The sequence below is a fragment of the Dipodomys spectabilis genome, unplaced genomic scaffold, assembly GCF_019054845.1.
Source record: "Dipodomys spectabilis isolate Male_0828 unplaced genomic scaffold, ASM1905484v1 ptg000179l, whole genome shotgun sequence".
Classification (NCBI taxonomy): Eukaryota; Metazoa; Chordata; class Mammalia; order Rodentia; family Heteromyidae; genus Dipodomys; species Dipodomys spectabilis.
In genome coordinates this window covers 12,754,457-12,773,810 of record NW_024870856.1, presented here as the reverse complement: position 1 = coordinate 12,773,810, position 19,354 = coordinate 12,754,457, and the positions used below count along the sequence as shown (strand labels likewise).

The following is a 19,354-nucleotide window of genomic DNA, read 5'->3' as shown; positions in this document are numbered from 1 at the left end:
CTCGGCCCGGCCTCTCTGTCCCCTCCCGGTCCCCTCGGCCCGGCCTCTCTGTCCCCTCCCCGTCCCCTCGGCCCGGCCTCTCTGTCCCCTCCCGGTCCCCTCGGCCCGGCCTCTCTGTCCCCTCCCCGTCCCCTCGGCCCGGCCTCTCTGTCCCCTCCCCGTCCCCTCGGCCCGGCCTCTCTGTCCCCTCCCGGTCCCCTCGGCCCGGCCTCTCTGTCCCCTCCCCGTCCCCTCGGCCCGGCCTCTCTGTCCCCTCCCGGTCCCCTCGGCCCGGCCTCTCTGTCCCCTCCCGGTCCCCTCGGCCCGGCCTCTCTGTCCCCTCCCGGTCCCCTCAGCCCGGCCTCGGCGTCCCCTGCTCTCGCCGGCCCGAGCGACGCACCTTCGTAGGACGAGCGCCACTCGGCCTTGTGCTTTTTGTGCTTCTTGCCCATGGCCGCGGCGGATTGGCGGCAGCGCGGCCGCCTCAGGCCCGGCCTGCGCCGCCGGAAGTGGCTCTGCTGCCGCCGAGCGCTTCCGGGTCAGAGGTTGGCGAGCCGCGCGCGGCAGATTCGAAGCGCGCCCGGGCGCGGGCGGCGGCGGGGCGCGGGCGGCGGCGGGGCCCGGGCGTGGCGAGCGGCGGGGCGCGGGCGGCGGCGGGGCCGGCGACGGCGGTGGCGCCGGGGGGCGGGGAGGCGACGGCCTCGCTCTGGCCGAATCCCCGCAGCTCCCGGCAGCGGCGCCATGGACGAGGCGGTCGGGGACCTAAAGCAGGCCTTACCCTGCGTGGCCGAGTCTCCCGCGGTGCACGTGGAGGTGCTGCAGCGCGGCGGCAGGTGGGCGCCGGGGCCGGGGCCGGGGCCGGGCGGGGGGCCGGGGCCGGGGCGGGGTCAGCGCGGCGGGGCCGGGGCCGGGGCGGGAGTCAGTGCGGCGGGGCCGGGGCCGGGGCGGGAGTCAGTGCGGCGGGGCCGGGGCCGGGGCGGGGTCAGCGCGGCGGGGCCGGGGCCGGGGCGGGAGTCAGTGCGGCGGGGCCGGGGCCGGGGCGGGGTCAGCGCGGCGGGGCCGGGGCCGGGGCGGGAGTCAGTGCGGCGGGGACGGGGCCGGGGCGGGGTCAGCGCGGCGGGGCCGGGGCCGGGGCGGGAGTCAGTGCGGCGGGGCCGGGGCCGGGGCGGGAGTCAGTGCGGCGGGGCCGGGGCCGGGGCGGGAGTCAGTGCGGCGGGGCCCGGGGCCGGGGCCGGGGCGGGAGTCAGTGCGGCGGGGCCCGGGGCCGGCGGGGGGCCGGGGCCGGGGCCGGGGCGGGGTCAGCGCGGCGGCGGGGTCTGGCCCCAGCGTGCACAACCCCACAGGCTGGACGGGGCCCCACCGCGCCCCGCCCGTCGGGGGTCTCCGCTTGGGCCGGGCCCGCCGGGCAGCCTGCTTGCTTGGTGCTTCTTTTGAGCCACACTTCCAGCTCTGCTTTTGTGCTGGCGACTTTGGAAATGGCGGGTAGTGAACTTCCCTGCCCAAGCTGGCCTCCAACCACAAACGTCCAGGTAAAGTGTTTAACCGTGGTCTTCTCTATATGTTTTGTTTTCTTAGCACTGCGAAAAAAGAAGATATAAAGCTAAGTGTACGGAAGCTTCTCAACAGGCATAACATTGTATTTGGAGATTACACTTGGACTGAGTTCGATGATCCTTTTCTGATCAGAAACGTACAGTCTGTGTCTATTGTTGACACAGAATTAAAAGCTAAAGATGTTCAGGTAACATCCTTGTTCAAACAGCTGAGTACAAAGTTGGTATCAGGAATATCTATTGCTCCTTTTCGAGCCCAATTATTTGGTTTGGTTTCATTTGGATGACTACGTAGCCTCTGGCCATCTATCCTACAGCCAGATGGCCGAAGTAGGGGTAGTCTTCCTGATTTAGACTGAATGAGGACAGATTAGAGTCCAAGAGTTGGAGGGTGGGGCTGTGGAATAGTGCGCTATCTCCTACTCTGTCATTCAGCAGGAATACTTTCATGGAGTGCTCATATTGGATGGGTCAGGATTGAAAGAAGTATGGCAGTTATTGAAATAAGCTGGGTTTATGAAACCTTATGAAGTGTTTTTTTATTGTGTCCTGCATATGGCTTGTCCCTAGTGTAAAAACACTTGGAAGTCTGTCTCTAAGGAAGAGACATCAGTGAGTACTATACAATTCATACCCTATAAAGAATTGATTTTCAGGGCTAGAGATGTAGCTAAGTTATAGAGTGCAAAACAATAAAGTAAGTAAAATTGTTGTTTTTGGGGCAACAGGCTTGGCCCTAGAATTTTGCTAGCAGTACAGACCTTGTCATTCATGTTAAGACTAATGCTTATGGGTTATGACTTATGAGGTGTTATCCATTCTAAGATCTGATACTACTGTCTTCTTAATGTCCTTTCTTGAAGGCAAAGGACAAGTTTTCAGAAATTCCTGGGGAAAACAGCAATGGAACAGAAGGTTCCGTTGGTTGGAGGGCACTAGGGCTGTCCAGGAAAAGTTTTAATGCTCTCTTGGACTACATACAGGCTAACCTGTGAAAATTATCTAAGCTGATAATGAAGCAGTTCTGTAGATGTATACGAAAAACAAATGTTTGTTGCAATTTTTTGTGGCACTGCGGTTTGAACTCAAGGCCTTGGGCTTGCCATGCTAGTGCTACAATGCCCCGTTCCTCTTTTGCTTTAGTTTTCATGTTTTTACCCAGGGCCTGCATAAACTGAAGTCCTGCTTGTGCCTCCCACATGACTGAGATCACAGGCATACCACCACATCTGGCTTATCTTTCCACATCTGGTTGAGATGGCAGTCTAGCTAAATACCTCCTCTGACGTCTTTCTGGACTGGCAATCTTCCCAATCTTTTTTTTTTTGGGTGGGGGGGGGGGGTCCGGTTGTGGGGCCTGAACTCTGGGCCTGGGCGCTGTCCCTCAGCTCTTCAGCTCAAGGCTAGCGCTCTACCACTTGAGCCACAGCACCACTTCTGGCTTTTTTCTTTTTGCTTATGGGGTGCTGAGGAATTGAACCCAGGGCCTCATGCATGCAAGGCAAGCACTCTACCACTGAGCCACCTTCCCAGCACAATCTTCCCAATCTTCACCCCCTGAATAGCTAGAATTTCTATAAGCATGGCTTATCAAGTGTCCTGATTACTGACAGTACTGCATATTGTTGATAGCCAGCACTTTGACATTTTAACTTGATTGACCAAATTGGCAAAACAAATTTGATAATGTACGCCAAATATGATATAGTTATTTAAAAAATAGCAAGTTTCTACTTACTGACATAGAAATGTCTCCAAGTGTAGTAAGTGGGAAAAGGCCCAGATAGAAAACTTGTCTCGGTATTCTTCAGTCTACCAGTCCACTTTGGCATCTTTCTGTAGCACTTAGTTTTCAAACTAGATCATGTTTAAGGAAAACAGTCTATCCAGAAAAAAATGCTCAGTGTCCTTGACTTGAATTTTTTTTAACTTAAATTAAGGGACCAACTAATTAAGTTTTATCTCAATATAAAATTCTTTCCTTAATTGCTGATTGAGTCACTCCAACGGAAACCCTATATCCTATAATAAAACAAATGTCTCCTTATCAACTACCAGCTCAAGTGCAATTTCTCTCATTCCTGTGTATCTTTTTGCATCAACTTAAAAGGAGCCATGATCGCTGTCTGGCACATTGTTAGGATGTCAAACACTTCTAGGGGCAACCCCCTCACCCCCCTTTTCTGGAAACTCAGGATCCAGTCACAAGGAAGAAACAACACAGCCATTTGAACAGGAAATAGTCACTATAATGCAAGATTAAGCTTGGAAACACAAGTAACAAGATTGGCTAGAACAAAATAAAGAAAATTTTGAAGAATATTTGCCATATCAGGTGATAGCAGACACAGCATGCAAAGTTACGTACAGTAGCTGTTATCTCTTGGGCAGCATCTTTATTCCTCTTAGCATTGGTATCTGCTCAGTTTCTTGAATGTCTTTTCTCATATTGTTACTTTGCAGTTAAAGCCTAAACATTTGGAATGCAAATTATGAGATACTATATAACCTTCTTTTTAAAAATTTTAAAATGATGTACAAAGGGGTTACCATTTCATAAATTGGATAATTTCTTTTTGAATAGTGGCACCCCTTCCTTCACTCTCTCCCAGTATATATCCTATTTGTTTCTCTATTCATAATTTATTAGTATAAATTGGTTGTATAAGAGAGATTTCATTATGACACTTGTATACATGCATAGTATCTCCTGATCAGATTTATCTTTTTCCTTTCTTAAAACAGTTACGGTAGATTTCATTATTTTGTATTGTCCTACATGCATAAGAAGGACTTGGACCATTCTTGCCCTCCTTTACCCTCTCCATTTGCCCTCCCCATCCCCACTTATAGCCCTATAACTGATAAGAAAATGTGAGTCATGTTGTAGTACCAGAAAGTAATAAAGTGCTCAGAAAAGAAAAGGTGAGGACTTGTCACCTAAAAATAGTAGCCAACCTGAATAAGCTCCCAGTGGGCAAATCTGGAACAAGCAGCAGAGTCGTATTAGATTACTGCACAGTACATAAAACAGATGAGCCAGAGAGATGTAAGTAAGTGGCCAGATAAGTATATAAGGAGATAGAAGTATTCTCCGTAGGATATTTTCAGATGACATGTGTGTCTAGTTTTGTTCAGGAGGAGGCCTGTAGCCCTCCTCCCAGTCCTATGGGAAGATATTATGCATCTTCCCAGCTATAGAAAGGGAGCATGCATTAACTTCCCAGTGTGTGTGCTTGACAGTACTTCCACTGCTTCAACCACATGAGCAGGTCTGACAGGCAATCATGTTGTGTGTGTGTATCATACCCAAACCATGTAAACACATTACAGATGGAAACCAGTCCAAAGATAAAAAAGGAAAAGTAGGACTGGGAGGGTGGCTCAGTGGTAGAGCGCTTGCCTTGCAAGCCTGAGGCCCTGGGTTCGATTCCTCAGCACCACATAAGCAAAAAGAAAAAAGCCGGAAGTGGAGCTGTGGCTCAAGTGGTAGAGCGCTAGCCTTGAGCTGAAGAGCTGAGGGACAGCGCCCAGGCCCAGAGTTCAAGCCCCATGACCGGATAATAAAAAAAAAAAAAAAAAAAGATAAAAAAAGGAAAAGTATACATGAAAAAACTCATGCCTAGCTAGGCTTGTATGATTGTTTTTTGTTGAATACCTAAGTTTGGATGTAGGTCCTTTCTTCTATACTGCTTGCATTTTTTTCTCAGTATGCATGTGCTTATTTGCAATGATTTGTTTTCTTTTTTAATAGAAATAAGGGTCCAAAGGAGAAGGGATGAATACACATCTTGGAAAGAACTGAGTCTGAAATTAAAGACTTTCCATTTACTCTGAAAACTTGTTTTTAAATGTACTATGTACTTAGCATATTTTTAGACCTTAGCATCTAATTTGTAGAGCCAATATTAAAAGGGATGGCATTTGAATTGTGTAGCTTTATTTGATTTTGCCTTCTCATTGACAGCCCATTGATTTGAATGCATGCACCACTGCACTTCACATTTTTCAGTTGAATGAAGATGGCCCCATCAGTGAAAACTTGGAGGAAGAGACAGAAAATATAATTGCAGCAAATCACTGGGTTCTGCCTGCAGGTATAGGGTGTCAGTCATGATGTGGGGGCTGACAGAGACTACTGGGCACTGCCTGTAGGCACGGGGCACCAGTCATGGCTGAGATCAGAAGATGGTATGTGCCAATGGTGTCAATCCACTTTGCTGAGGAAGTTGTTCTGTATGATTTTAGGATGTTTTATCTCTTCATAAATGAAAAATATATCACAGTGGTAGTTTCTATAACTGTAACAGTTACTTAAGATAATTAGGTTACAAGGAGAAGGGTTATATTTTGCTCTTAGTTTTACAGGTTTTAGCTTATTCCCAATTGGCTCCCATTTTATGGCCGGAGGGTGCCGTAGTATGGAAATGCATGGCTGAGTGGGCCTGTTCATTTCATGTTCAGGTACATGGAGAACAGAAGATCCATGTCCTAGTATTTCCTTCAGGAGCACTCCCCACAGATGACCTCATGCCTCCTCCCACACACACTAGGCTCTACCTTTTTAATATGATAGCACTTCCCAACACCACCAAGCTGGAGACCAGCCTTTTAACACAAGTGCCTTGAGGGTCGTTCTAGACCCAGAGTGTGTAGTCGCAGAGGAAAGCATGAGCAGGCACTTCAGCAGCTCACTGAGAACGTTGCTGTGCTTCGCGTTCCGCCTGTGTGGTCCTCCCTGAGGAGCTGTTCCTTCTTCCTTACCCTGTCCTCTGGGGGCTTTTGCTCTCTCCTCGGGGAGCTTTGCTGCTGGCTTCTAGCAGCTACTTCAGCCTGCTCTGTAAGGAGAGCTGTTAAAGCACTAATCCACAAAAGATGACTACGTGATAAGACAAAAGGATCTGTTCACCTCATTTTATCTGTCACATACATTCTGGCACATACATTTTGTATCTCTAATTTTAAGAAGAAAACTGAAATTTGAAAGTACTGAACTTTCTGTTAGAGTCTCAGTCTGAAGCAATGGAGCAGGGGCAGGCATTGGATGTGGATGGAGCTGACCATGTGTTTACTCACTTCCTAAAATTAGGGCTTTGTTTTATTCTCTCCCACAGCTGAGTTCCATGGGCTTTGGGACAGCCTAGTGTATGATGTGGAAGTCAAATCACATGTAAGTGTTTGTGACTCCCACTGCCCCACAGCATTGCCAGCTCTTGGGCTCATAGCCGTAGGGAAACCCTGCTACCAACAGCACATCATGATATTTGTCCTGCAAGGTCCCAGCCTGGGGATAGTCTCTGAGGGAGGAAGGGTAAGGAAAAATGATGAGGGCAGCTTGTTTTCCTGAAGGAGACAGAAGGAATGAGGTAGGCAAGTCCAGATGAAAACAGGTGCATCTGACTCCCTTCATGGGCTTTCTGGGACTTCGGGGTGGCTGCTAAGACTCACAACAGGTACCTTTGTGTCTGCTGTGCTGTTCCCGTGGGAAGCTTGCCCCAGGAGCAGTGCCTTAGCCACTGGTTTCATGCTGACCTTTTAAGTAGGGTGATTAGTTTGTTTCTTCTCTTTTTTGTAACAGTCACAGCCAACATGTACCCTTTTACCTTTTGAAATACCTTCTAGAATGGAAGGCTGTGACATGAGATGATCACTGTTTAGAATGACAGGCCCTCAGAGGTGGCAACACTGCCCCTGCTCCTTCTCTAGAAGCAAGTCCTAACAGCATATTTATTGGGAGCCTTTGCCATAGTGGTTCCTTTACTTGTTCTCTTGTTTTTGCTTTTTTGGTTAAGCTCCTTGATTATGTGATGACCACCTTACTCTTCTCAGACAAGAATGTTGACAGCAACATCATCAGCTGGAACCGAGTGGTGCTTCTGCATGGTGAGATGTGCAAGTGCTTATGTGACAAGATGGGCCACAGGGGCCCGTACCTGTTACTCTGTCCTTCTGCGCCGTTACAGCTCTTTGTTCGTTTAAAGAACCTCATCCTGTTCTTTGACATAGACATTTCTTACCCAGATCTTCATGATAGCTGATTATTACTGCCTTAGGACTCTGTTTGTTTTTTTACATTAACTGCCTTATTTCCCAGCTGGTTATAATTCCTTACACTAAAATCTATCTCCTACTTCTAGGGGTTCTTAGAACTTTACTTTGTAAAAATAGTTTACAAAAGACATTTAATAAATAAATTATGTGTTTTAAATAGTTGTACAAACGGATGTCAATTCCAGAAGTCAGGTTGTGAGTATACTACATCTTAATGTCACACTTCATCGTCCTCCATCCCATCCCTACCCTCGCTTATGTCATATAATTTTTACATAGTGTACATTAAATACATTGACTGCATTTGCTCACCCTTCTTCCCTCCATTTTATAACAGGGCTTTGGGGCTTTTTGGTCCTTCAATTATAGTGGAGAGAAAAACAAATTGATGACAGTCAAGGGAGTACAAAATGACAGCAAGCAGGAGGCCAGAGTAAATTACATTATCCTCTTTATGTCAATAAGATTTTATGATTTTCCATGATCTTTTTGTTTTTTAATGTAATTTTGTTATTAAGGTATTGTACAGAGGCAGTTTATGTTAAGTAATGAGTACAATTCTTTTGAGGCAGTGTCACCCCTTCCTTTGCCTTCCTTCAGTTTCCTGCTCCCATATCTGCCCCGCAAGCTGCATAGTTCATTTTCCACATAGTGTGTACTCAAAGCCATGACTGCATTTGCTCACCCTCCCTCCATTTCTAAGCTCCTCCCTTTGCCCCCTCCTAAAAAGACTCACAAAAACAAACCAAAAGCAAAAATACCATCACCAACAATAACAAAAGAACCATGTTGCCCATAATCTTTTCAAAAAGGGTCTTGTGTCAGATGTCACCAGCATACCATCCGCCTCAGAGAAGGCAGTCACTGAGTATTTTAGTTAGTTTGGGATTGTGTATGATTTCTCGTTCTTGGCAAAGCATAAGAACGCCTAGTTAAATGTGTCTCTATGTTGTGCTGGGGCATTCTTCCTTCCAACTGTGTGCACTTCAGTGTATCCACAGGACCAGAAAGAGACTTAAATGGAGTGACTGCTGTATCAGCTTCCATTATAATGAAGCCCTGAGATGATTGTCTTAGCAAAGGAGAAGCTTTCTTCTGCCCTGCAGTCCATGGTCACGGCCTTCCAGTTTGGGCCATGGTGAAGCAGCCCCTTCTGGCAGGAGCCCATGGCAGGGCTAAGTCTTCCATCCCAGCACTGGGAAGGAGAAAGAGGAAGAGATGGTTCCCAAGGTGTCTTTCAAGGGTCATGCTCCCAATGCTAAAACCTCTTGCAGGCCCACTTTCAAAGATCCCAGCAGCATCTTTTTGGAGAATAATCCTCTATGGGACACTTGAGGTCTAGACTGTATTACTACTTTCCTGATCTAGTGCAGTGTGCAAACAAACCCTCAGGGTTATCCACAGTGAAGATGGTGGTGCTACAGAAATACAGTCCTAGCGAAGTGGCATGCTACATCCATTTATCAGAAAGGCACGTTGATGAGTGGACTTCATAGAGGAAGGAGAGGACAGAGATGGATGTAGACAGGGAAGTGCGGTGTTTGCTTGGAAGGCTGAGAATGGCAGCTGGTCAGGAAGCAGTGTGCTGGATGCAGGTTGCATCCCGATAGGAAGAAAGAGTTGAAACTGTTGTGGTAATAGCTCCTAGCCTCTCCAGTGTAAGCTAATAGTAGTATTTCTAGTAATTTTTTTCCCCTCTGTCCTGTCAGTATTATACCTAGTGTTTAAAGAAATGTGGCGGCACTGGCTTAAAAATGGGTATGCTTTGCTTACCACAGGTCCCCCAGGAACTGGAAAGACATCTCTGTGCAAGGCACTGGCCCAGAAACTGACCATCCGACTGTCTAGCAGGTAACTGGTGATCTGAGGAGGGAAAGCCACAGAAATGGGATTCATGTAGTTTAAAGCTCTTTTTATTGCACGAGTCATAAATCACTTTATACTTTGCTCCTTTGCTCTAGGCCACCTCATTCTCTGTTCCCAGCATGGTCTCCAGTTAGATTGAGTCGCATCAAGGACACCAGCTCTCCTGGTATGGCAGCCTTGTCTGTCCTGGTGCACTTGGTCTGTCAAGGACACTTGAAAGCTGGTGCTTGTTAATGTGTGGTTGTGCTGTGCAGTGGCGGAGGGTGCTCCACAGCCGTCTGTGTTTTCTGTCTGCCTCTCGTTTTCTCACATACTGAGAGAAGAAGCCTAGATCGTGTGATCGATCTTGACTGCTTTTCCTTGAGATCTTCCAGTTTCAGGATTTTTACCACCTTTGGAAAACATTTCTTCAGGGGCCAGTGATTGATAAACTGCTTGATATGGTATCCACAAGCCACTGATGTGCCTTATATAATTTTTTCAGATTTTTTAAAATGTCACTGTTTAGTATTGAGCAACATCTATCACTACATGTTCAAGTTTACTGATTTTCTGCAGTGTCTAACCTGTTTTAAATTCCATTTGGTGATATTCTTATTTCTACAATGTATTATTCTTCTCTGAAGATATTCTATTTGGTTCTTTTTATGCCTTCCTTTTCTCTCATGTGCTCCTCAGAATCCTGAATAAGTTGATAATAACAGTTTTGGTATTTTTGCCTACCAGTCTGTCTTTGTAAGTTCCAAGAGCAGTTTCAGTGTTCTGTTTCTGTTGATTTGCCTTTCCCCAGTTCTTGATCATGTTTTAATTTTTTATTGCTATGATAACGGTGATGTACAGAGGAGTTACTATTTCCTAAGTCAAGTAAAGAATACATTTGCTTTTGGACAGTCTCATGCCTTCCCTCACTGTCTCCCAGTTTTTGCCTCCTGTCCGCACCCACAAGTTGTTTAGTGTGAGTGCTCTTCTGGGTTCCTTCCAGATCTCTAGCTGGAGATAGCCTGGGCAGGAAGCTGGGCCAGCACGAGAGCTTAGTCTTGTGCCCTTTCTCAGAATCACATGCCTCTGTTGCTTGTGAGCAGCATCCTTACCAGATGTCACTTCACTGGTTTTGTCTAGTTTCCTCATTGTCCAAGATAGGGAGGTATATCTTGTACCTACTGGATGAAGAGCAAGCCCTGTGAGAGGTATGGTGACATACTGTTGCTGGTCTATCTTGTTTCTTTTCAAAGATTTCTTATAAATATTTTTACATAGGGACAGTGCTTTGGTTTTACTCTGTTGTTTTTGAGATTTGGCCCTTATTTTGATACATTGAGATGCATCTGTGGTTTTGTTTTTGTTTTTGCTGGTCCTAGTGCTTGAATTAGGCCTGAACTGGCCCATCAGTTTCTTTGTGCTCAGGGCTAGCGTTCTGCTGCTAGAGCCACAGCACCACGTTCTGCTCTTTCTGGGTAGTTTATTGGAGATAAGAGTCTTTCTTGCCCGGGCTGGCTTTGGAGCATGATCTTCAGTTCTCCCTGCTGAGTGGCTAGTATAACAGGTGTGAGCCATTGACACCCAGCTGCATCTGTGTTTTAAAGATCTCCTGAAACAATTTCCTAAAGCACCAAAGAGGGAAAATACTATTTATAAGAAATGTAACTTTTTAGTTAGAAAAATGTAGATGTGTATTTCAGGACTTAATTATTTTTAAATACTAGAAATGTTTTATAGTTAATTTTGTTTCATATTCAACCCTACCTTTGTTAGACTCCTTTTATAACCTAATATTACTTTAATATTAACTGTTAACCATATAGCAATAACAGTGACTTATGTTTTCTGTTTAAATGTACTGCCAGTGATACTGTTAGTACTTCTGCAGTAGACTTGTGACATGAGAAAACTAGAGGTCTTGGCATTGGCCAGCTTCTCACCTCAGTCCTGTCTCCTGTTTGCTTATGTGGGAGAGTATATGCTAGTCTCCTGAGAGGTAGACTTGAGTAGTCAGCAGGGGTCAGGTGTGCTCTATGGTCACCTTAGAAAAGGTATTGTTACACTCTTCACAGTTCTGTGGAAAGAGGAAGAAAGGCCCAAAATCTCTGGATGCTTCTATTTTGTTATGTTTGCAACATTAGTATTAATAATTTTTATTTTTTTATTTTTTTTGGGTCCGGTCGTGGGGCCTGAACTGTGGGCCTGGGCGCTGTCCCTCAGCTCTTCAGCTCAAGGCTAGCGCTCTACCACTTGAGCCACAGCGCCACTTCCAGCTTTTTTCTTTTTGCTTATGTGGTGCTAAGGAATCAAACCCAGGGCCTCAGGCATGCAAGGCAAGCGCTCTACCACTGAGCTACCTTCCCAGCCCTTAATAATTTTTAAACATGAAATGCAAATTATAAGTAGATTGAAGTTTGAATTTCTGCTGTTTAGTTCAAATGAGATTATAGAAAAATTCAGTTGTGCAATCTAGGGTTATTGATTGCAATTGTTGCATTTTTCATAATTATGTAGAACACAGCTGGCACTATTTTTTAAAATTTTGTCAGCTATGTGATGACGGAGTTTACAGTCCCAGAATGTGGCAATGTGGGGTTAAACAACACAGGTTCCTGGTATGAAGTTCATGGGGCTGGTTGTAAAGTATTTTCTCCCCATGTTCTTGTCATCTTAGGTACCGGTATGGCCAATTAGTTGAAATAAACAGCCACAGCTTGTTTTCTAAGTGGTTTTCAGAAGTAAGTATTAATTACTTGTTGGAATCGTTACATATGTGCTTAAAAAACAGTATCTTGTGTATTAGACAAATATTCACAAAAGCTTCTTAGACAAATAGGTAAAATGGGAAGTGAACAATGGAGCCAACTTTGATCAGAGGACTCAGAACTACATCTGATTGGAAGCACATGGAGCCTGAGAGGCCCCATTGGCCATATCCCCAACCTCAGGCTGGGTGGGATGGGACATTCCGCACACCTGAACAGTCGGCAGGTTTTCCACCCTTCTGCACAGCAGCACGTGCACAGAGTGTCACATTGGGTACTCCTCAGTTCTTAAGGCTGTGTGCCCAAGGAATCTCGTATCAGCATCTGGTGGTGGTGGCAAAGCAGGACACAGTCAGTGGGCAGAGGACTCGTGTGGAGTATTCATGGTCACTTTCTAGATTGCCATCTATGATGCTCTCATTCCTGGTTGTAAGTTCACAGGTGACCAGAAAGGGAGCCACCTGTGTTGGACAACATTGGGCAGAGCAAGTGGTGTGCTTAAGTCCAAGTGCCCTGGCACAGGAAGCGAGCTAACCTCCCTCTGTGCTGGCCTGGTTCCTTGGATCCAGGGAGGCTTCTGAGGGACTATCAGGAGAGATGGTCTCATGGGGCCCCCAGGGGGAATATGTCCCAGCAATGCCCACATGCCCCTATAACATCTCAACGCCAGTCTGCACTGCTCACAGAGTGTTTTGGTTCCAGAGTGGGAAGCTGGTAACTAGGATGTTCCAGAAGATCCAAGACTTGATTGACGATAAAGAAGCACTGGTGTTTGTGCTGATCGATGAGGTGAGCACTTGGAAGTACTCAGCCTGTGCCTGAGGTACCTCTTGCTATGGCTAGTACCCAGGTGGCTTCATGCTTCTGCCTGCCCGTTAACTCACCTACTGCTGTGTCCTGTGCTCTGTACTGTAGGATCCTTTCCCCAGATAGCCCCAAGCATCAGAGTTCACTGCCTGCCAGCGGCTGGTGAATTGCCAGGCACTGACCTCTGTGACCTGTTACTCTGTTCCACAGGTAGAAAGTCTCACAGCTGCTCGCAGTGCCTGTAGGGCAGGTGCTGAGCCATCCGACGCGATCCGTGTTGTCAATGCCGTCTTGACCCAGATTGATCAGATTAAGAGGTAATTTTGGGGTTGGCAATGAGACTTCTATATGAGAGATGATGGAGAGGTGTGATAACCACACAACTTAGCTCCTACTCCTGTCTCTTTTAATTCAAAGTATATTTGCTGCACAGTGGCTCCGGGGCGGCTTTGAGGCCAGGCCCTAGCCAGGGGCTAGTTAAAGTGATCAGGGTGCCATACAGAAGTGAGCCCTTCACCAAAGTTGAAGGAGGTAAGGGAACAAATAGGGTCCATTGGGCAGGATCTCATAATGCTTTCTAGAAGCAAAGCAGCAGTCAGTCTTTTCCCTGGAGATAGTCTACTCAACAGTGTGTTACAGCTAGAAGAGCCCCTCTCAGAGGCTGGAACTTTCATACTGACTGTGCAGGTCTGTCAGAGATGGCTCTCTCAGACCATGGTCATCAGAAGGAAGCTACTGAGCCTTTCTCAAACCAGAAGCCCAGTGGCCAGTCCTCCTGCCTGTCCCCTCACTCTTGGGCAGGGCCGTGCACGACTTAACCTCAGGCAGACAGTGACAAGTCCTTGTGGCCACCACAGGCATTCCAATGTGGTGATTCTGACCACCTCCAACATCACCGAGAAGATCGATGTGGCCTTTGTGGACAGAGCTGACATCAAACAGTACATCGGGCCACCCTCTGCGGCAGCCATCTTCAAAATCTACCTCTCTTGTTTGGAAGAACTAATGAAGGTGCTTTATTATTTCTTTCCTTCTTAATCCCTGGATTGCTTACATATTCTTAGTTAATTGACATAGTTAAAACAATTTGAGTTTTGGTGTAGAGTAAGGCATTTCAACATAGGCCTTAACTGTTGTTGTTTTTTTTTTTTGTCGGTCGTGGGGCTTGAACTCTGGGCCTGGGCGCTGTCCCTCAGCTCTTCAGCTCAAGGCGAGCGCTCTACCACTTGAGCTACAGCGCCACTTCCGGTTTTCTGGTGGTTTATTGGAGATAGGAGTCTCACGGTCTCTCCTGCCCGGGCTGGCTTTGAACTGCGATCCTCAGATCTCAGCCTCCTGAGTAGCTAGGATTACAGGCGTGAGCCACCAGCGCCCGGCTTTAACTGTTTTCTTAACACTGAAAGTCTGCCAGGTTGAGCTAATGACCTAAATTGTGCCTACCAAGTCAGTATTGTTCTTTTGACACAGTGCATAGCAGGTGATTGGCTTGCTAGGCCAGCTTTCCTTACAGTGGCTGGTGTGGTTCACAGGGCATCATCTGACTCATAGTTCACAGCACTGTCACTGACTGAAAGCTGTGATTCCCTGGCATCTAATGTTTCAGACATTTCCTGCTTTGAACCTGGAGTAGGGAGCCTGGGTATTGACCAAGCGGGTTAGCCAGCGGGCATTGATAATGCTAACTGGTAGAGTCTTTGCCGTCAGCTAGCAGGGTGGAATTCCATGAGCCCTGTCTGACACCACAGGATGGAGGAGGCCTCCTTGTGCAGGGATAGGAGCTGGTTTGGGCAGAGGCCCAGGAGGATGCCCAGGCCAGCACTGTCGCACACAGACATCCTGTCCTGGCTCTGTGGGTCTTTGATTCAAGTGTGTGTAATTGGAGGAAATGTAAACAGTTCTGCTGAGGACAGCCAGCATGAGGCAGGCCCTGTGTACTGGAGGCCATCCGCACCTTTGATGTGGTCTTCAGTCATCGTATGACCTGGGCACTGGCTCTGGGAGATGATGAGCTAAGGACTGACCTGAAGGTGCAGACCTTTTCTGGAAGCACGGAATGTCTGCAGTGGACATTTGTTCAGTCATAAGAGCCACTGGGAAGCAAGTAGGCCCTACTCTTTAAAGTGTTGTCTGGCCCTTATCTGACAAGCACAAGGCCCAGTGAGGCCTGGGACACTTGGAGTGGGTTCTCCACCACCCCACCCACTGGGTCCACCACGTTGCTTAGTGAGTCAGCGGGGGGAGGACACTGCTGCTTAACACTACCAGAACCCTCACTTAACCCCCAAACGTGCAGAAGGAATTTCATGGTCGTCCTTGGTCGTGGAGACCGTTCGGTGACACTGCCTGGCAAACAACAACTACAACTGACTTCTAGGCAATGGGTCTAGTTTCTTACTGTGTCATTCTGCTAACCTCGATGCAGCTGAAGACACACATCAGGCAGAACCTTTGTAAGCCTTCAAGGCCTTGGCTCCACGTGGTAGCTTTCCCCCTGGGTTCAGCACACCTTCTCTTTGAAGAGCCTGAAGTACAGTGAGGGACCCTTTTGGCAAAGGGCTGCTCCTGGTTTCATTATCTACAGCATCTTTTTTTTGAAGAAGCAAGGACGTGTATCCGTGAGGAGTCCTTGCTAACCAGATTGCATAAGTTAGGGTGTGATGGCACTGCCTTGTACGTGCTGTTACCGGCTCTTTTGCTGTTTTGCGTGGACTGTGCTATAACTGCATGTGCCTCTGTTCCTCAGTGCCAGATCATATACCCCCGCCAGCAGCTACTGACCCTCCGGGAGCTGGAGATGATTGGCTTCATTGAGAACAACGTGTCAAAGCTGAGCCTGCTTTTGAGTGAAATTTCAAGGTGTGAATCAAGGGTGGTATTTTTGTGGTTGATGAGTGTGTGTGTGTGTGTGTGTGTGTGTGTGTTAATGGCAAAAAAGACATTTTCTGAATTAATTGATGTTTCCTTGGGAGGGTCAAGGAAGTAAGTTCTTAACACACTGTAGAAGTGAGTGGGTGTGCAAGTGCACACCTATGTATGAACACAGCCACCTCAGTACATGAGCATGAGACCAGCTGGCATGTGCACCAGAGGCAGAGACTGATGGGAAAGAGGTGAGGGAGAGCCTTGGTGCTGAGGGAGTGTGAAAGACCAAGCCCAGGAGAAGAGACTGAACAGAGTGAAGTTGGAGAGGCTGCAGTTGTTGGTGTAGGCCTCACTTGTGGGTGGTGCTCGAGGCTGCAGCGTTGAGGATATGCTGGGAACAGTCAGATCTCAGGCCAGAGTTTGAACTGTATTCTTAAACAATTAGAATGTATGGGAGGCTTTGATTGAAAAAATGCAGTGTTCCTAGATTTGGATCATCTTTCGAAAAGACTTAATTTGAAGATAAGGAAAACAGTATATTCCTGCAAAAGTTGAAGTTACATCGCTGGTGCCAGTGGCTCATACCTTTAATCCTCTGCTCAGGAGGTGGAGATCTGAGGATCATGGTTCAAAGCCAGTCAGGAAAATCTACGAGACTTCTACTTCCAGTTAAACACCTAATATTGAGAAGTGGAGCTGTGACTCAGGTGGTAAATCTCTAGTCTTCAGCAAAAATGCTCAGGGACAGTACTCAGGGCCTGAGTTCAACTCCAGGACTACCACACACACACACACAAAACATTGGAGTTGTGAACCTGCCTGTGTGCTTGGGGGATCTCCTGGTGGCTGCCTCCTTGTGACGTCAGCCCTCGTGTCTGGAGAGCCTCGCCAGCCCCCACTTGGAGCTGGAGCCCAGAGTGAGGGACAACCCGTCTAAGGGGCCCAGTGGCTTGTGCTTTTGGGTCACTCAGCCAGCCTTTGGGTGCAGGCTTCACAGTAATGAGTAGAATTAGTCCTGAAGTGTTTGTGTTGCTATGTGAAGTCGTGTCTCTGAATGTAGCTACTTTTATAGGAAGAGCCAGGGGCTCAGTGGCCGGGTCCTGAGGAAGCTCCCTTTTCTGGCTCACGCACTGTATATCCAGGTGAGTCTCCCACCCCATCCTCCCAGGGGCTCAGCTTTCCCACATGCTTGTCCATGGGCCCTGGTGCCTCAATGGTCCTGGGGCAGTGAGTTCTCAGAAGGAAGTAGCTCTACCACACAAACATGCCCACACACACACGCACAGTGGGCTCAGGCCATACCTCCTCCTGTCCAGTCCTGGGCCCCTCAGAGGGCTCAGGCCCTTCCACCCAGGATGTTCCTGGCAGTGGCCAGTGGGCCCCTTGAGTATCTGACATCATGGACAAGAAAACATGGATCTTGAAAAGGTTCTTTTAGGTCAGTGGCCTGGTGTTCCACCCAGCCAGTAGCAGCCCCTGTTCTGGGCCTGGGGTTCAGCACCAAGGTAACAGACAACCACGAGGTATGAGTGGTTCCATTTGACACAGGACACCAGAGTCTAGTGGCTCTTGGTTATTAAGAAGCAGGGCCTGGGGCCCCGCAGCCCCAGTGAGTTGGTCGTTGACTCCTGTTGTCAGCTGTTTCTGTTTTCCTAGAAACAGTTGTGTGGGTTAGTGTTCCCTTCATCTGAAGAGAACAGATAAAGTTTGGGTCCCTGCGGTGGGCCTGAGCTTCATCCTGACGGGTGTGGTACAAACCGGACCTGAGCTTCCGCATAGTCTGTATGTGGGTGGGGTGTGGCTGCCAGGTAGAACCACCTAGCCCTGACTGTCCTTCCAGGCACCCACCGTCACCATTGAGGGGTTCCTTCAGGCCCTGTCTCTGGCAGTGGACAAGCAGTTTGAAGAAAAAAAGAAGCTTTCCACCCACATTTGACTCTGCAGCCCTCTGGTTTTCTCTGAAGAACCAGAGCGTGTGACGCTCCAGAAGCACTTCTTTCTGCAAGCCACCAAGGCCTGTGGCCGGAGCACATTGTCACTGGAAGGCCTGTACTTGCGCTGCTTTAAGCGCATATTTAGAAGACAATGGCTTGTCATTTCTAATTTTTAAAAGAATGCAAATTCTGTGTGCCACTTAAATATGTTTATTCTATCCTGCCTTTAGCCCACCAGACACAGGTTGTTAACAAGATCGTTTAAAGCAAGCAACATAGCTCTCATAGAAATGAGAAAGACAGTCCACCTAAGTAAGTGTGTAGTCACAGCACGAAAGGTGGGCAGGTCACGGAGGAATCTGCTTTCTGATATGAGCTGGTTTTATTCAGTGGGTAAGGAAACTTGTTCCTATGATACAACAGTGGAGAAAAGGTCCTGGTGTGCTTTCCCGTAGCAGTCAGATAGGATCTTCAGAGATCAGGCCCTCCGTGGGTGTGTGAAGCGGGGCAGTGTTTGCCAGTTTCTGCTCTTTTTCTGCTCTTTTTTCAATGTGCCAGGTGTAAAATGAGCAGGTGCATTTGATAGAATATCGCATCCTTTTCTCATGGTAAAGTAAATTTTACATTAATGCTTTGTACAAAAAGCCCACTTGTAAAGGGAGTGATGTCTGTGTCATAAACGTTTTAAATATTAAACCTGTTTTTAGAATCTTCTTGTTTTGGTTTCAGTATCTCTCTCGACTTTGCATTTACTAGAGATTTTCATGAGCACTGAGCCTGCTCCTCCTCCTAGGACCTTGACTGTAGCTTGGTTATGAGATACCTACCCCAGGGTTAATGTGTTTACAGCTGTCAGAATTTAATGGACTAGGTGTGGTGGTAGTCCCCTGTCCTGTATGTTGGCTCTGTGGGAAGTGCTTCTACTGAGACGGGGGATTTTGTCTTCTCTTTGCCTTGAGTAATCTCAACTCAAGATTTATATGTGTTCATCCTTTCAGAAAGTCAGCTTTGGGGCTCATGGCTTTTCTCTGTTGCTTTTATTTCATTAATTTGATACCTTTCTTGGACTTGTTTTGAGTTTAACCTAGATTCTTAAAATGGAAGCTTAGCTTCTTGGTTCAGAAGCTTTCTAAGCATTTAGAGCTGTAATTCTTCCTTGAGACAGCGTTTGAGTTGTGTCCCACATATTCAGATGTTTGTTTTCATTTCTCCTAACAGTTATAATTCCTTGGCAAAGGTGTTCCTTAGAAGGCAATCTGTTTCCAGATATTTGGACATTTTCCAGATTAGCTCTGTTACTGATTTTTTTTTCCCCTTAAATCATTTGTGATCAGCCAACAATGTTGTGTGAATCTAAACCTTTCAAGTTTGTCAGACTTGTTTCTTGGTCTAGCATGTGGCATGTTGTTTTTTAAAATTGTTGTTATAAAGGTGATGTCACTATAAATCAAGTAAACAGTATATTTCTCTTTAGACAGTGTCACCCCGTCATTCACCTGGTGTGTTTATAATGAACTCTGTGTGTGTGTGCGTGCGCACGTGTGTGCGTGCACGTGCA

At 47.4% G+C, this 19,354-nt stretch overlaps 2 protein-coding genes across 5 annotated transcripts in view; one reads left to right on the top strand and one right to left on the bottom strand.

The window, feature by feature from the left end:
* Brd9 (bromodomain containing 9) overlaps positions 1-480 on the bottom strand; it is a 29,070-nt gene extending 28,590 nt beyond the window's left edge. For all 4 annotated transcript variants that reach the window (XM_042695184.1, XM_042695183.1, XM_042695185.1 and 1 more), the window contains exon 1: positions 380-480. In XM_042695184.1, the coding sequence (XP_042551118.1) occupies positions 380-431 (52 nt within the window). In that variant the 5' untranslated portion in view covers positions 432-480. The remainder of the gene's footprint in view (positions 1-379) is intronic.
* A 165-nt stretch (positions 481-645) lies between these two features.
* Trip13 (thyroid hormone receptor interactor 13) lies at positions 646-18,505 on the top strand. The gene is made up of 13 exons (XM_042695187.1): positions 646-812; positions 1,555-1,720; positions 5,500-5,629; positions 6,647-6,702; positions 7,325-7,415; positions 9,362-9,434; positions 12,103-12,166; positions 12,896-12,982; positions 13,211-13,317; positions 13,858-14,011; positions 15,744-15,856; positions 16,935-17,004; positions 17,703-18,505. Exons 1-13 carry the CDS (start codon positions 721-723, stop codon positions 17,796-17,798), a joined length of 1,299 nt encoding a protein of 432 aa, XP_042551121.1. The 5' UTR covers positions 646-720; the 3' UTR covers positions 17,799-18,505.
* Positions 18,506-19,354: the final 849 nt, after the last annotated feature.

Coding starts and splice junctions, on each gene's coding strand:
- Trip13 (XM_042695187.1), top strand. CDS start 721: ATGGACGAGGCGGTCGGGGACCTAAAGCAGGCCTTACCCTGCGTGGCC. Junction 813..1,554: donor GTGCTGCAGCGCGGCGGCAG/GTGGGCGCCGGG, acceptor TTGTTTTCTTAG/CACTGCGAAAAAAGAAGATA. Junction 15,857..16,934: donor CTTTTGAGTGAAATTTCAAG/GTGTGAATCAAG, acceptor CTACTTTTATAG/GAAGAGCCAGGGGCTCAGTG.